This window comes from Symphalangus syndactylus, chromosome 14, assembly GCF_028878055.3.
Source record: "Symphalangus syndactylus isolate Jambi chromosome 14, NHGRI_mSymSyn1-v2.1_pri, whole genome shotgun sequence".
In the NCBI taxonomy this organism is placed as follows: domain Eukaryota; kingdom Metazoa; phylum Chordata; class Mammalia; order Primates; family Hylobatidae; genus Symphalangus; species Symphalangus syndactylus.
Window position 1 is genome coordinate 66,025,180 of NC_072436.2, and position 16,678 is coordinate 66,041,857.

The following is a 16,678-nucleotide window of genomic DNA, read 5'->3' on the forward strand; positions in this document are numbered from 1 at the left end:
AGAAGGGTCACCCCAGTGGGAGCTGGAGAAGACACTGGGAACTGAGGAGCGCAGCTGAGTTTCTACCATCCCCTCTGTCTTGCTCCTAGATCAGCTTTCTGACACGTCTCCCCCAGAGCCAAACCTGCATGGCACACGCATTCCCACACTCCATTCTCCAGGGATGACAGCAGCCCCTTACTGACTGAAGTCTCCTGTCCCTGCACAATAATCAGGCAATTAGTTGGTAATTGAGGCACCAGTTTTGCATGAGAAGGACGCTAGTGTTTTAATGGGATCAAAATGACTGAGCGGTCCCTGAAAATTAGCATTTTAACTCCTCTCTCTGGGCCTCTGGGTATGAGGCATTAGCCAATGGGACACGGGCTCTGTCACAAGAGGAGGCTGCTATGACAGCTTGAATTGCTTAGTGAGTTACTGGCCCTTATATGTGAGAAAGCAAATGCACACACACATCCCCCACTCAACCCTGCTTCTGCAACCAAAATTGGCAATGACAAAGGATTTTCCACTCGTGACAAATGGTTTGTGGACCTCAGCTGCCAGGTGACTTTAATGTTCATGTTCAATTCAGACCCTGCCTGCTCCTCCCTTGTCTGGGAAAACGAGTGACACAGGCTTTAGCTGCTCAGAAAAGCCCAGCATACTGGTTCTGGCCAGATGGTCAGTGAGAGCTTGAACCTCAGCTCCACCACTTTCTCCCTGAATGGCCCAGGACAGATCTTTCTGAGCCTCAGCATCCTCATCTGTAAAGCAGAGATGATGAGCTCTCCCTTGCAAGATTGTTGGAAAGATTAGCAAGAATACGTTTAAAGCATAGGCAGGGCATAGTGGCTCACGCATGTAATCTCAGCACTTTGGGAGGCCGAGGCGGGTGGATCACCTGAGGTCAGGAATTCAAGACCAGCCTGGCCAACATGGCGAAGCCCCGCCTCTACTACAAATACAAAAACTAGCCAGGCTTGGTGGCACATGCCTGTAATCCCAGCTACTTGGGAGGCTGAGGCAGGAGAATCGCTTGAACCTGGGAGGTGGAGGTTGCAGTGAACCGAGATCGCGCCATTGCACTCCAGCTCAGGCAACAGAACAAAACTCTGTCTCAAAAACATACATACACACATGCATGCATAAAATAATGTGCATAGCAAAGTATCCTGCATAGAGGAGGTGCCCAATAACTGTTGACCATGATTACGTGATTACTGTTCAGAAGGCTGCTGTACACACGACGAAGGGGATGGCCTCTTATCTTCCCATAGGACAGGTATGTAGCCTCTTGGAATTCGGAGGTGCCAACTGGGAGGAGTGCTCTGAACTTCCCAGCACTCTGTAAACCAACCCATAGGATTACCTGGCCCTTCCCATGCCAACAGCCCCCAGTGCCACAGTCTACTAACTGGGGAATGCCTCCTCTAAACAATGTCACCAGCAACAGGGAACATTTCTGACTACCTCAGTTATTCTCATTTGCCCAAACTACTCCAACCACTGGTTAACTTCTGCAGCCATCCCACAGGGCTAGGCCCAAGCAATTGGGCTTTACCTGGACAAATCATAGCCGTAAAGAAAGGTCCATAACTGGAACACTGACTGAATGCGACTATATGCCAGGCACTATGAGAGATCCTTCCATAACATATGGAGTTTTATCCAATTCTCACAAGTAATTACTTCTCCTTAAGTGTACCTTAATATCCCATGTTTTAGAGTTAAGAGGTTTAGAAAGGTGAAGACATTGATCTAAGTACAAATTGTCAGTCAGTGCCAGAAGGAGCACAGGAGCTGTGATCAGCCTTCTCTGGAGCCCCAGTCTCCTCGCCCACCTTGAGGCCACAGGGCCATCCCTCCCTCACAGCTCTCCTCCAAGCAGCCACATCAGCTGAGAGTGCCTCAGATGACAGGCAACGTGTGTTAGATTTATTGTTCCCCCATTTGGTCCTTGAAATAACCCTGTAAGGTGGGAATCAGCCCATTTTAGAGATGAGGAAGCTGAGGATCAGAGGTACCATGTAACTTAACCTAGGAGGCCAAAGCTGGGACTCCCCATGCCAGGCAGCTCCGCAGCCAGCCAGAATCGTTTCTTGCCTCGCTGCTGGCTGCACCTTAGGAGTCCCCGGGTTCCTCTGGGCTTGCCAAGGAAGACTCTGGAGGTTAGAACCCTCAGGGCCTCTGAGCAACCACAGGTTTTACTAAGCCAAGGAGGCATTTTCCTTTCTGAGTCTCTGCTTATGCCTGATTCTGGTAACCGTGAGGTAATTGGCATTCACTCTCTCGTAGTGATCCATGGGGGCACTGAGATGAACCAGAGGGGTTCTTTCTGTTCTCAAGGGCCTTACAGGCACCCTTCTCTCTAGGATTCTCTAAAACCTTCCCCCCAACTCAGGCAGTGGGGTGTTGGGGTCAAGGCAGATGGCAAGAAGTATGCTTTATTTTGTGAGAAGCAGGTGGGAAAGGTGAGGCTGCAATTATGAGTGGGGAAGAGAATTGGAAAAAGAGGCATAGGTCTGAGGAGTAGAGCAGCCTGGGGCTCCACTCCACTCTCAGAGCAACAGTGGGCAGGAACCACTGCCCGCCTTTAGGGAATACATGCTTAGTTTCTCCTGCACAGCAGTCCTCAAGGTCAGTGTGTCCCAGCCTGGTCTTGGAAGTGCCCTGGACAGAGATGCATGTGCCACAGAGCATCCCCAAAGCCTATCTGAGCAGGAGATCTAGGAGGTCCTCCCTGGGCTGGCAAGAGCCGCTTTAGGCCACCCTGCCAAACGGGACCCTGGCAGTTTTGCCCCTATGGGTTGAAAGGCATGAAACATAGAGTGGCAATTTTCCAGAGTGAAGCCAAAAGCCATGGAGAAAGTAAACGGGGCCTCTAAACAATCAGAAATGATGTTTAAGTCCACAAACAAAGACACAAGCAGAGAGCCCCTCAGGGCTTCTTACTAACTTATTTTGGGTAAATATTAACGATTTTGGTGGGTACAGATACGAAGTCCGGAGAGGGCCACAGGAAACAGGAGGACTGAAAGTGACTAAGAGAGTAAGTGAAGCCCTATCAGCAGATGTGAGACCATGCGAAGTGCACTAGGATGGGGCCTCAGTGTAGGGACGGCAGCCCTGCGCACTTCACAGGCCTCCCAAAGGCATGGCTGGGTTTGTAGTGAAGACCTAACCCACAGGAAAGGTCAAACAGTGTCAAACAGTGTCCATCATGCCCTGCTAGAGGAAGGCAAGTAAACGCAGAGTTCACTTTAGAAAGATCTCCAACCAACACGATTACCATGAAGTTGGGTGTGTAAATGGAGAAGTTTTAGATAGCAGTAAAATACCCTGACATATTAGAGCTCATTCCCTGGTGATACGAGTTACTGAAAGCCATTTGTTTTGGGCATCACTCCTGGTTTAGTGAATGCTGTGGCTCAAATTCTGAGAAAAAATAAAATAAAAGCTTCAACTCCCTATTTCTCAACCAGTCTTTTCTCCTTTATTATTCAAATCCCAATTCCCTGGCAGAACTCTCTTAATAAGTTTTGGGGTTTCGCTTGGGCAAAAAATCCAAACAGGTTCTCTGCTTTAAAAGGAAACATGGTTGTTTTGAATAAATAACCTACTATTTCAAAGCCCCAGAGAAGTCGACCTGGTGACCTGTTACAGTTTCTATTTTAAGAACTCACTGTGGCCCAGATTTTGCCACATTCGAAAAACTGTTAGTTCTCAAGACAGAAATAACACCTGAAGTCATCTTTTTAAATTCTCTGACAGCTTTGGTAAGGGCAAAAATCTGGTCTGTTCCTTCCTGAAAAAAATCACTTGGCTGACTTTTTCAAGAGTCTTTGTAGCTATTTTCAGTTTTTGCCCCAAGCAAAAGACAACCTTATGATGGCAATCCATAGCTCGGTACACCTCACTAGCTGTGAAGGCTGGGTAAACCTCCAGACCTCTCTGAGCCTCAGTTTCATCATCTGTATGAGGGGGATAGTAAAATCTCTTTTAGAGGGTGGTTGTAAATATATTCATTAATGTCCCAAAAGTTCAGCACAGTCCCAGGCAGGGGCAGGTACTCAATAGGTGGAAGTTAACTTTTTTTTTTTTGAGATGAAGTCTCACTCTGTTGCCCAAGCTGGAGTGCAATGGTGCGATCTCAGCTTACGGCAACCTCCACCTCCCGGGTTCAAGCAATTCTCGTGCCTCAGCCTCCCGAGTAGCTGGGACTACAGGCATGCACCACCATGCCTGGCTAATTTTTGTATTTTTAGTAGAGACTGGGTTTCACTGTGTTGGCCAGGCTGGTCTTGAACTCTTGACCTTGATCCTCCCACTTCGGCCTCCCAAAGTGCTGGGATTATAGGGGTGAGCCACGGCGCCTGGCCAACATTTTTATAAAGAGGAAACTGATATCTAGAGAAGGAGTTGGTCTCAGTCTCAGAGCAGGCTGGTGACAGAAAAGGGACCCACCCAAAACCTTTAGCTCCTCTGCTCTGGGCTTCTGTACCTGACAGCACTGCACCCACCTTATCTTCTGCTGGTATACATTTACCAAATTGAAGCTCACCACTCCCTGTTTCAGAGGACAGGAAAACCCAAAGGCAATACCAGAAGGCTTTGCTGGACTCCAGTGGCCCAGGCACCAAGCCATTCAGAGGTTGTGCTAAGTGGGCAGAGGGAAGGCCCTGTGAGGGGGGCAAGGCCAGGAGCAAGGAGTTCCCCAGATGACTTCTCTCCTCAAGGAGAAAAGCACTCACTGTTAATGCCAGCATCACCTCTCTGTAGTTCCGGTTCCCGTTGAGCCGCTTCTTCAGAGCTCGAATGGCATCCTTTGGCCTGGAAAAAAGAACAGACATATAAAGATACTTACAATCCCACTTGAGGACACAATCCTACAGATATGTGAACTAGCATATATGCAAGACTATTTGCTGGCTGCAGCATGTTTGTAAATGTAAAAGACTGGGAACAAACTGAATGTCCATCAATACACAACAGGTTAAATTAAATCATTGACACAATGGAATACTATGCAGCTGCAAAAAAGAATAAAGAAACTCATGCACCAATATGGACCAAACTCAAAGATATGTGCATACATTGTGCACATGTACCCTAAAACCCTAAAGTATAATAAAATAAAAAAAAATAAAAAAAAAAAGATATGTGCATAAAGTTCTTCGCACAACAGTGTACAAAGCTTGCTATTAGTTGAGTTATAGAAGGAAAGCAAACATACATAGCACAGGTGCCAGCATAGGGAAGAGACTCTCTAGAAAGAGCTATAACAACCTGGTAACTGTGGCTGCTCCTAAGGAAGGCAACCAAAGGGGAAGGGAGGTTTTTCACTGGATTGCCTTTTTGCAGACCTTTTGAATTCTGTATCACATGCAAGTATTATTTATTCAAAACCATAAATAACCCACTGGTGTGTGGGTACATATTAGAGAGTTTTTCCAGAGAAACCATATGAGAGACACAGAAGAGAGCGTGCCAGGTCCTTGTGAGCCCTGGATGCCCGGCTCTTCCTGAATTCCATGGAACTCCTTTTCCCAGAGAAAGCTTAAGTGAGTCTCCTTAAAACCCAACAAGTTTTGTGTTTTTAGGTGACAGATCTGAGGTGGATTCCCAGATAAAATCTTGCAGAATTATAGACAATACTCAGTTCACAAATGGGCTATGTCCAAAAGTTGGAGTGGAGTTGTTTGGAAGTTGGAGTGAGTTCTTCCTTAATTACTGTTATACCTTAGAGTTAGGATTCCTAGGCAGCCCTCTAAGTATACATATTACATGTAGGTCTTGTGTCTAACATGTAATTTAATTTATTCCAACTCAGGATTCAACGAAGCTGTGGGCCTAGCAGCTGCCCCTGGCACAAAGCCCCTGTGCTGACCTGACCCATCACCCTATGCTCTGGGGAGCCCTTAGTCCAGCTGTGGGCCAGCGCTTTGCTATCACACGTGGGTTCCAGCCTTCCACTAATCTATGTGTCAATATACTGGCCTTTCCCAGCTTGAATGTTTGTAAGTCAGGGATCTCCTATTCCTACAGTTTTAAAACATTTATACTCTACCAAATGAAAAGGCTGCTTCAAATGTGTATGAGGAGGTTGAGGAGGGGAAAAGGTTGATGCTCTGCTAATCAGCTTAATTTAAGAGAAACTGGGCCGGGCGTGGTGGCCCACGTCTGTAATCCCAGCACTTTGGGAGACCAAGGCAGGTGGATCACCTGAGGACAGGAGTTCGAGACCAGCCTGGCCAACATGGTGAAACGCCGTCTTTACTGAAAAATACAAAAATTAGCTGGGTGTGGTGGCAGCTGCCTGTAATCCCAGCTACTCGGGAGGCTGAGGCAGGAGAATCACTGAACCTGGGAGACAGAGGTTGCAGTGAGCTGAGATCACGCCATTGTACTCCAGCCTGGGCAACAAGAGCGAAACTCCATCTCCAAAAAAATAAAAAAGAGAAAGTGTGCCCAGCACTATGGCTCATTCCTCTAATCCCAGGACTTTGGGAGGCCAAGGTGGGTGGATCACTTGAGGTCAGGAGTTCAAGACCAGCCTGGCCAACATGGTGAAACCCTGTCTCTACTAAAAATACAAAAAAATTAGCTGGGCATGGTGATGTGTGCCTGTAGTCCCAGCTACTCTGGAGGCTGAGGCAAGAGAACCACTTGAACCTGAGATGTGAAGGTTGCAGTGAGCCGAGATCATGCCACTGCACTCCAGCCTGGGTGACAGAGTAAGACTCCATAAAAAAAGAAAGAAAGAAAGAAGGAAAGGAAGGAAGGAAGGAAGGGAGGGAGGGAGGGAGGGAAAGAAAGAAAAAGAAAGAAAGAGAAAGAAAGAGAGAGAAAGAGAAAGAAAGAAAGAAAGAAAGAAAGAAAGAAAGAAAGAAAGAAAGAAAGAAAGAGAGAGAAAGAAAGAGAAAGAAAGAAAGAAAGAGGAAAGTGAAAGGAGCAAGGCTTCTGGAAGAAAATTTTAAAACACCCTGAATCACCTGTTTCCCATTCCCAGCTTGACATATGGCTGCCCTGTAGGAATTCTTGGCCCCTGGGTCAAAGGGCTGATGAGACACACACAAGGCTCCATGGGGACTGGGCCCAAGGCCAAGTATGTCTGCAGTATGGCTGCCATTTCCAAAAGGGGATGCTGATTTCTGCAAATATGGGACTTAACCGGCTCTCTGCTTTGAGGGCTGTTTGTGGCGTGAGAGCTGATGAAATTCAGTGGCTACTGGCCAACAGCATGGACTCATTTCCTCTCTCCAAGGCTCTGCCAAACCACCGCTGTCCCTGACCCACAGCTGCCACACCCCTCAGTCCTATCTCTCTTCTGTCCTCTTGAACTTCCATGGAACAGGAAAATAGGAAGAGCGCCTGAGGGCTGCAATCATTTCTGGCTGGCAGAGGACCAGCACACTCAGGGCTCTCCTGGTGTGGGAGCCACGGGGTGGGAAATCAGACAGTCAGCAGCTTCCTGGATGAGGTTTAAAATGAAAACTCATCCACAGGCTCTGGGAAGTACTGGCCAAGAGTGATGGGTGAGCACAAAAGCAAGTACTTATCTCTCTCCCCGGGGGAGAAGCTTCAGAGAGGAGGATCAAAGTCATGTCAAAGGAATCACAAAGTTTCAAGAAGCTGCAGCAGATTAGATAGTGTGGAGTTGGAAACCAGGAGAAGAGACAGAAGTGTGTGTCAAGAGCCAAGATGGGGCAGAAAGAAAGGATCAGGAAGAATCAGCGGCCTGTGTTGAGATGGCACCAAGCCCTAGCAGCTTTCAGGGGAAAGGTCAGGCTCCTCAGGCAGTGCTCACAGCCTCGTGATTTGGCCTCTGGGCCATGATCAGGCTCCTCAAAGTCTCCCTGGACCCTAGACTTATAAGAACTCTTCCCTGATCCCCAAACAAGCCTCCTGTCATCCCTCCAGCCACAGCCTTTATATCTCTTTGTCCTTCAGCTTCAGAACTACTCGCTGGAAAAGCTTTCTCCTCATAACCCCCAAGGAGGACGTGGCTGCCCCTCTTCTGTCACCCTGAACACCCCCTCCCCATTATTATCTTGCTCTATTGCATGTTTTCAGCTCCTCCTCTGTGCCCTCTCCAGCTTAGAAGGTAGAACACAAAGATTCTATGAGTTGAGGAGGGTCCAGAGATGGCCATGTATCCGACCTAGGTCAGGGGTTCCTCATGAGAGCTGCACATCAGAGTCACCTGGAGTGCCATTCCCAAATCCACAAGCTGTGCCTTGATTGTGTAGGTCTGAGGTGAGGCCTGGAAAACAGAGTCTAAAACAGTCCCAGCTGGGTGCTGTGGCTCACGCCTGTAATCCCAGCACTTTGGAAGGCCAGGGCAGGTGGATTACCTGAGGTCAGGAGTTCAAGACCAGCCTGGCCAACATGGTGAAACCCTGTCTCTACTAAAAATACAAAATTAGCCGGGCATGGTGGTGCACACCTATAATCCCAGCTACTCAGGAGGCTGAGGCAGGAGAATTGCTTGAGCCTGGGGGGCGGTGGTTGTGGTGAGCTGAGATCACGCCATTGCACTCCAGCCTGGGCAACAACAGCAAAACTCCATCTCAAAAATAAATAAATAAAAACAGTCCCAGGTAGGTTATTTAGTCAGCCACTCCTGGTTAATGCCTGAATGACTGTCATACAAGGCCTTAGGCATCAGCATTCCTCAGGCTGATGGTGACCTCAGCTCTGGACATTAGGGAAAGCCCAAGGAGAGGCCTTTGGGGCAGTTTACCAATCTGCACCCACCAGGACCACAGCCTACCATTGGTAAAGTATTGCACAAATACAAGAAGTGCAGGCAGCACTTCAGTGGCTGCGGCCAGGTAAGCCTGTGCTTGCATCCTGCATGTGCCCTTCCAAGCTGTGCTGCAAGGCCTTTGGCAAGTGACCAAACTACTCAGCCTCAGTTTCCTTAACACTGAAACAGGCTGCCACTACCACATAGAACTGTTGGGGGTAGGGGGCGCTGCTTGTGATGATGCACTGCAGGGCTGGACACAGGGCCTGCAGGGCTGGACACAGGGCCTGCAGGGCCTGGCACATGGCAAGTGCTCAGAGATGGCAGACAGGGTAAGGGCAGTGAATCCACAGAGATCATCACCAAGACTGGGCAGATAACTGACACCCAAATGAAAGTGATGACAAAAGTCATGGGCAATGGAAATATTTAAAGGGAAATAGTAAATCCATATAGATATAGTATGGATATGAAGATACAGTTATGTAGCCAGATACGTCATATATATTTACTCCTTTAATCCTTATAACAACCCTATGAGATAGGTATTATTGGCAACTCCATTTTATAAGTGAGGAAACGGGACACAGACACGGGGAGGTGAAGTAACTCACACAGGCTCGCACAACAAGCGAGTGGTGACCTAGGATTGCTCCAGCCTGGGGTGTCCACCTTCCTCCCCTTCATCCACCTGCCTCATCTGGCGGATATGCTGGCAATCTGTAAGACTCCAGTCTGGTGTCACTTCCTCCAAGAAGGCTTTGCTGCCAAAAGTCCCAAGGCTGACCACTGCCACTGCACTAGTCTCCGTAGCTATATATAGCTTCTCTCTCTCTCCCTGCCCACCACCCAGCACTCGTTATGCTGTGTTATGCATATGTTTATACGCCTGCATTCCTCATCAGACTGTGAGTACCTTAGAGACTTCATTCATTTATTCACTTATTTAACAAATATTTATTAACAGCTAATCAAATGCATTGTGCTAGGCGCTAAGGACAAAATGTTGAGTAATTGGCCAGGCGTGGTGGCTCACGCCTGTAATCCTAGCACTTTGGGAGGCCGAGGCGGGCGGATCACGAGGTCAGGAGATCGAGACCATGGTGAAACCCCGTCTCTACTAAAAATACAAAAAAAAATTAGCCAGGCGTGGTGGCGGGCGCCTGCAGTCCCAGCTACTCGGGAGGCTGAGGCAGGAGAATGGCGTGAACCCGGGAGGCGGAGCTTGCAGTGAGCCGAGATCACACCACTGCACTCCAGCCTGGGCGACAGAGTGAGACTCCATCTCAAAAAAAAAAAAATGTTGAGTAAAACAGATGGAAATCCTGTCCTCATGGAGATCACAGCCTTGTGGGGGTTGCAGGGGAAGACAGACACTAACAACTGTCCCACAGATCTATAAGTTTAAACTGTGATGAGCATCAGTACAACACGGGTTATGAAATCATATAACAGAGGACTTGTCCAAATCAGGAGAGGAGGGGGTTAGGGAAATGAGATTCAAACTGAGAGATCCAGTGAAATGACGGGATCTACTTAGTGAGACAGGTGATGAGAACAGAAGGGATAGCAGGTCAGAGGCCCTTCAAGGAGGGCACAAAGGGGTAGGTGAGGCGCCCTACTGTCAGTCCAACTTGTGGGAGTTTCTTTCACTCAGGAAGAGATTATTATTATTATTATTTTATTTATTTATTTTTTTAAGATATGAGGTCTCACTACATTTCCTAGGCTGGTCTCAAACACCTGGGCTCAAGCAATCCTCCTGCCTCAGCCTCCTGAATAGGTGGGACTACAGGCATAAGCCACTGCACCTGGCTAGGAAGAGATTTTGAGACACCTCACAGCAGAGGCAAGGAGAAAACATTCTCAGGAATCACTGAGGTGCTCTCACTCAAAAAGGTAGCAACAGGAGCTTTAGCCACTTGAAGAGAAAGATGTGTGTGACCAGCCTTCTGGGAATTGAGGATTTGAAAAAGAAGGCATTGGCCCCTTCAGAATAAGGAAGTTCCTGGGGTTCCTGGGCTTCCTGCCCTCAAGCCATAGAGATATTTGAGCAATTCACTGGAAAATAAGAATTGCCAACATATTTGTATATTGCTCAAATCTGTACAGAATTTCAAGCTGGGCCCAGGAATATGGAAAATTCAAGGAGCTGAAAGATCGGCAGGGTTGAAGAGCTCAAAGTAGAGCTGCCGAGGGGTCTGGGGCTCCTCATGAGGGGCCTGGTTAGGGTTTTTAACCTAAGTGCCTGCGAAGCCCCTGAAGGCTTGTTAGCAAGGGAGCAACTTGCTGGTTCTACAGCAGGAAGGGGCAGGAGGGAAGGGGTCAAAGCAGAGGTCCACCTCTAGGGTAAGGCGCAGACACCAGAGAATGCGGCACCTGACCTTGACTACCTTTCCAGCTGGATTCCAGACCCTCTCGCTCCCCCAGCATCACCCTGTCTATCCTAGACCACTTGTATCCCTTGACACACTGAGCCTTTTGATGGGACACATTTCTCCTGCCATCCTGGAAGACAGCCCCTCCAGGAGGCATCTGTACCCAACTTTCCCTCTGGGACCATGGCATCAGGGACAGGCCTTGGCCACAGCCCTTGCCAGTCCTGCTAGGTGAGCTTTCAAGGGCAGGCTGGAACATTCACCTTGGCATCCTGTAGCTGCTATACCTCCACCTCTGGGGGTCAGTAAACATGGCCGGATGACTGGACAAACAAGTGAATGAGTGGCATGTTAGGAGGACGTGAGGAAGGTAGCCATTCGGAGCCCAGCGACGATGTGATTAGAGATGTGTAGGCCCTAACAACTATTTGTGAGTCACATCTGTGTGCCAGGCACCAAGCTGATCACCTATATTTAGCTGGTGAAAATATGCCACCTTTCACCAAAGACTCCCACGTTTTCATCCAGTGCAGGCCACCGCCCTCAACTCAAGTTCCCTGTGCAGTTCCCTGTCACATCTTCCAGGAGCCTGGCTGGCAGCACAGATCTACTCCTGATCTCTGCTCCCCAGCCTGCTCCACCTCAGGAAACAGCAGCTCCATCCCATGGCTGTTCAGGCCCCGAACCTTGCAATTTCCCTTGACTCTTCATTCCTGTCCCATGTCAGCCAATTCCATTGGCTGTACCTTCTAACACATTCAGAATCCCATCACTTCTAATCATCATCTCACACCAGTATTACTGTGATAACCTCCTCACTGGGTTTTCTTTCTTCTTTTCTTTTTCTTTTTAGAGACAGGGTCTTACTCTGTCGCCCAGGCTAGAATGCAGTGACATTGTCCTGGTTCATCACAGCCTCGAACTCCTAGGCGTAAGCAATCTTCCTGCCTCAGCCTCATACAGTGCTGGGATTGCAGGTGCATGCCACTGTGCCAGGCCATCGCTGGGTTTTCTGCATCTGTCCTTGGCCTGCCCCCAGTCAGGCCACTCTGAACACAGTAGACTGAGTGATCTCTTTCCAATAAGAGTGGGACCACACCACTCCTCTGCTTGAATCTCCAAAAAGGTTGAAGCCAGAGTCGTTCTGGTTCTACGTGGCCCTGCATCATCTGGATCCCCAGTATGTCACTAACTTCCTCTCCAGGTACTCTCTTCTTTGACCACTCCACTCTGGGCCCATTAGCACCTTGCTATTCCTCAAACACATCAGACACCCTCTGTCCCAGGACTTCTGGGTTTGCTGTTCCGTGAGCCTTGACAGTTCTTCCCTTGTATAATCCTCACCCCCTACTCCCTCATCTCCTTCAAGTCTTTGTTCAATGTCACCTTCTAAATGAGACTTTTCTGTTGTTTTGTCTTTTCTTTTCTTTTTTTTTGAGACAGGGTTTTTCTCTGTCACCAAAACCGGAGTACAGTGGCATGCTCATGGCTCACTGCAGCCTCGACCTCCTGGGCTCAAGTGATCTTCCCACCTCAGCCTCCCAAGTAGTTGGGACTACAGGTGTGCACCACCATGCCTGGCTAACTTTTATATTTTTTGTAAAGACAAGATTCAACCGTGTTGCCCAGGCTGGTCTCGAATTCCTGGGCTCAAGCGACTGGCCCACCTTGGCCTCCCAAAGTGCTAGGATTACAGATGTGAGCCACCGAGCCCAGCCAAGACTTTTCTTGATCACTCTATTTAAAATTGCTGATTCCCAGCCTCCTCTCTCCCCATCTCCCTTCCACAGTCTTGTCCTCATCTGACCAGGTTATATGTTTAACTATCTTGTTTAAGGCCTGCCTCCCTACTACTCTAGACTGGCAGCTCCCCAAGGGGAAGGAAACTATCTTGTTCACTGCTGTGTCCTCAGTATTTACAATAGGGCCTGGCACAAGGTAGTCATTTGAGAAATATTTGTTGCATGAAAGCAGGACCAAGCTTGAGAGGCTGGTCCGCAGTTCACACATGGCAAGGCTAGAGTGACAGTGCTGAGATGCCAGCCCAGGGATGCCTGAGTCCCAGCTGCTCTCCATGCCACTCTGAAAATGGTTTAAGAGGGCATGGCTACAGTAAAGTGTTAGTGGTATGGACAGAGGGCTAAATACAGACCAGTTTGGAAGAAGTACAAATAGAGTGCAGCTATAAAACACAAGAGGATTTAGGAAGTAACAACAGGAACGGATCCAGCAGTGCAGGAATGCAGGAGGGGCAACGTGTTCTAAGTCCACTCATGCCGCCTTCCCACTCCCGGCCGTGTCTGCCCCATGCCCTGGACCTCCCTCCATGGACACGGTGGTGCTCTCTGACTCCTGGCAAACCAGGGCAGAGACAGGCTGTGAAGGAGAGACAGAGGCCAGGGAGGAGGGGAGGGACGAGGTGACACTTGGGCTGCAGAGACTAATGGCCACTGGGAACCAAGTAATCAAGCAGCTTCATTTCCGCTTGTGATTAAAAGCAGGTAATTAAAAGAGGTCGTCCCTGTTCTACCTCCAGCACTGCCACTGGGCAAGTGGGGGAGGGATGAAGACAAAAAGGACAGATAATTCAGAGTGTCAGCTTATTCAATGCCAAACCAAACAGACTAGGAACAAAACAAAAAATAAAACCTGCCACCCTTAGGCCCTGATAAGCTTTGAGTGCCCCCAAAAGCTGAGAGAGGCTTCCCAGGAGAGGGGGGGCACACATACCCTTCCTCCGTCTCATTGATGATGTCACAGATCTCCATATTCAACGTCCAATCCTCACTTTGCAGGGAGCCATCTGTTGCCTTTTCTGTGAAATCAGAGAGAAAATGGGTTTACATTTCTCCTGGAATAAGTGGGCCTTGGCAGGAAATGGGAAGAGACCAGAACCACCACATTCTCCTCCCAAGCAGATGGGCTGAGCCAACAGAGCCATTCTAGGAGTGCTATTATCACAAAAGAACACCCGGGAAAGGTCCTGGCCTGAGGGCTGATGTTATAACGAGGTTCTTCATTCACCAAACTCTAGACTGAAAAGCTTATGACAGGCCTAAGCCATCAAAAATCACCCCAAACATGAGGATATTAGGTTTATGAACCCGTAGAGTCTGGAGTCAAACTACCTAGGTTCAAATACAGGCTCTACTACTTACTAGTTGTGTGGTCTTGGGTAAATTACTTAACTTCTAGGTGCCAAAGCTAGTGAAAACAACAGTACTTACCTGATATATTTGTTATGAAAATTAAATGGGTTGATACACATGAAACACTTAGAACAGAGCCTGGCACACAGTCAGTACTATACAGGTATTTGTTATTGGGATTATTAAAAATCAATTGTGGTAGTGAAAAACTACATTTCAGATAAGGGAGAGAAAGAAAGGACCATCGGTTATCAAGCCACTGTAGGCGTGGTGTTGGGTGCTTCATGTACATTATTTTATCTCATCCACAAAATGACTTTCTGACCATTCAATGAGGAAAGGACAGTATTTTCAACAAATGGTGCTGTGAAAATTGGATTGCCACATGCAAAAGAATGAACTTGGACCATTTATCTTATACCATATATAAAAATTTACTCCAAATGGATCAAAGATATAAATGTAAGAGCTCAAACTGAAAAACTCTTAGAAGAAAACATAGTGAAAAAGCTTCATGACACTAGATTTGGCAATCATCTCATGCATATGACACCAAAAGCACAGGCAACAAAAGAAAAATTTTGAACTACATCAAAATAAAAACTTCCAGGCATCAAAGGACACAACAGAGTGAACCTGCACAGGAAGAAAATATTTGCAAAATTATATATATGATAAGGGGTTAATATCCAGACTATGTAAAGAACTCCTATAACTTAATAACAAAAAACCCCAAACTATCCAATTAAAAAATGGGAAAGGACTTGAACAGACATTTCTCCAAAGAAGATATACAAATGACTAACAAGCATGTGAAAAGAGGTTCAACATCACTAAGCATTAGGGAAGTGCAAGTCAAAAACACAATGAAATATTACCTCACACCCATTAGGATGGCTACTATCAAAAAAATAGAAAATAACAAGTGTTGGCAAGGATATAGATAAATTGGAACCCTTTTACACTTTTGATGGAAATGTAAAGTGGTACAGCTGCTATGGAAAACAGGATGGTAATTAAAACATAGAATTACCAGGCCGGGCGTGGTGGCTCATGCCTGTAATCCCAGCACTTTGGGAGGCCAAGGAGGACGGATCACCAGGTCAGGAGATCGAGACCATCTGTCTAACATGGTGAAACCCCGTCTCTACTAAAAATACAAAAAATTAGCCAGGTGTGGTGGTGGGCGCCTGTAGTTCCAGCTACTCAGGAGGCTGAGGCAGGAGAATGGCGTGAACCTGGGGGGCGGAGCTTGTAGTGAGCCGAGATCACGTCACTGCATTGCAGCCTGGGCGACAGAGCAAGACTCCGTCTCAAAAACAAAAACAAACAAATAAACAAAAAACATAGAATTACCCTATGATCTAGCAATTTCACTTCTGAGTATATACCCAAAAGAATTGAAAGCAGGGCCTTGAGGAGATATTTGCAGAGTCATGTTCATAGCAGCAATAGTCACAAGAGCCAAAAGGTGTAAACAGCCAGTGTCCACCAACTAAAGAATGGATAAGCCAAATGGATATACATATAATGGAATATTATTCAGCCTTAAAAAGGAAGGAAATCCTATTGCATGCACAGTACGGCTGAACCTTGAGGGCCTTGTGCTAAGTGAAATAAGCCATTCACCAAGACAAATACTAGATGATTCTACTTACATCAGGTACCTAGAATAGTCAAATTTAAAGACAGAAAGTAGAATGGTGGTTGCCAGAGGCTGTTGGGGGGTGTGGGGGTGGGGGAATGGGGAGTTATTGTTTAATGAACACAGAATTTCAGTTTGGGGAAAATGAAACAGTTCTGGAGATGGGTGTTGATGGTTGCACACAATGTGAACATACTTAATGCCATGGAACTGTATACTTCAAAATGGTTAAAATGGGCCAGGCAAGATGGCTCACACCTGTAATTTCAGAACTTTGGGAGGCTGAGGCAGAAGGGTTACTTGAATCCAGGATTTGAGAACGGCCTGGGCAACATAGCAAGACATTGTTTCTACAAAAAATTTAAAAAGTAGCTGGGCATAGTGGCTTGTGCCTGTGGTCCTAACTACTAATGAGGCTGAGGCAGGAAGATTGCTTAAGTCCAGGAGTTTGAGGCTGCAGTGAGATATGATTAAGCCATCGCATTCCAGCCTAGGTGACAGAGTAAGACCCTGTCTCTTAAAAAGACTTTCTGATTAATGGTTAAAGTGAGAAATTTAATGTTATGTGTATTTTAAAAACCACCACCAAAAAAGACAGAAAAATTATACATAGGTCAATGGATTGCTGGGTCAGGGAGTAGCAGGGTGGGGATCAGAAGTCATTTGGGTCTGTAGCCTCCTTTGACAGGAAACCCAGGGCCTGCAGAAGAAAAGGGAAAGGTCCAGGACCTCAGGATCGTCAGTGGCAGAGCCAGGGTCACTTGATTCCTTTCCC

General features: G+C 47.4%; 1 protein-coding gene across 13 annotated transcripts in view; it reads right to left on the minus strand.

The window, feature by feature from the left end:
• The window catches only part of TOM1L2 (target of myb1 like 2 membrane trafficking protein), a 129,523-nt gene that overhangs the window by 50,806 nt on the left and 62,039 nt on the right, over positions 1-16,678 (minus strand). For all 13 annotated transcript variants that reach the window (XM_055241606.2, XM_055241605.2, XM_055241604.2 and 10 more), the window contains exons 2-3: positions 13,840-13,924; positions 4,734-4,812 (exon numbers count right to left, since the gene is read on the minus strand). In XM_055241606.2, coding sequence (XP_055097581.1) covers positions 4,734-4,812; positions 13,840-13,924 — 164 coding nt within the window. The remainder of the gene's footprint in view (positions 1-4,733; positions 4,813-13,839; positions 13,925-16,678) is intronic.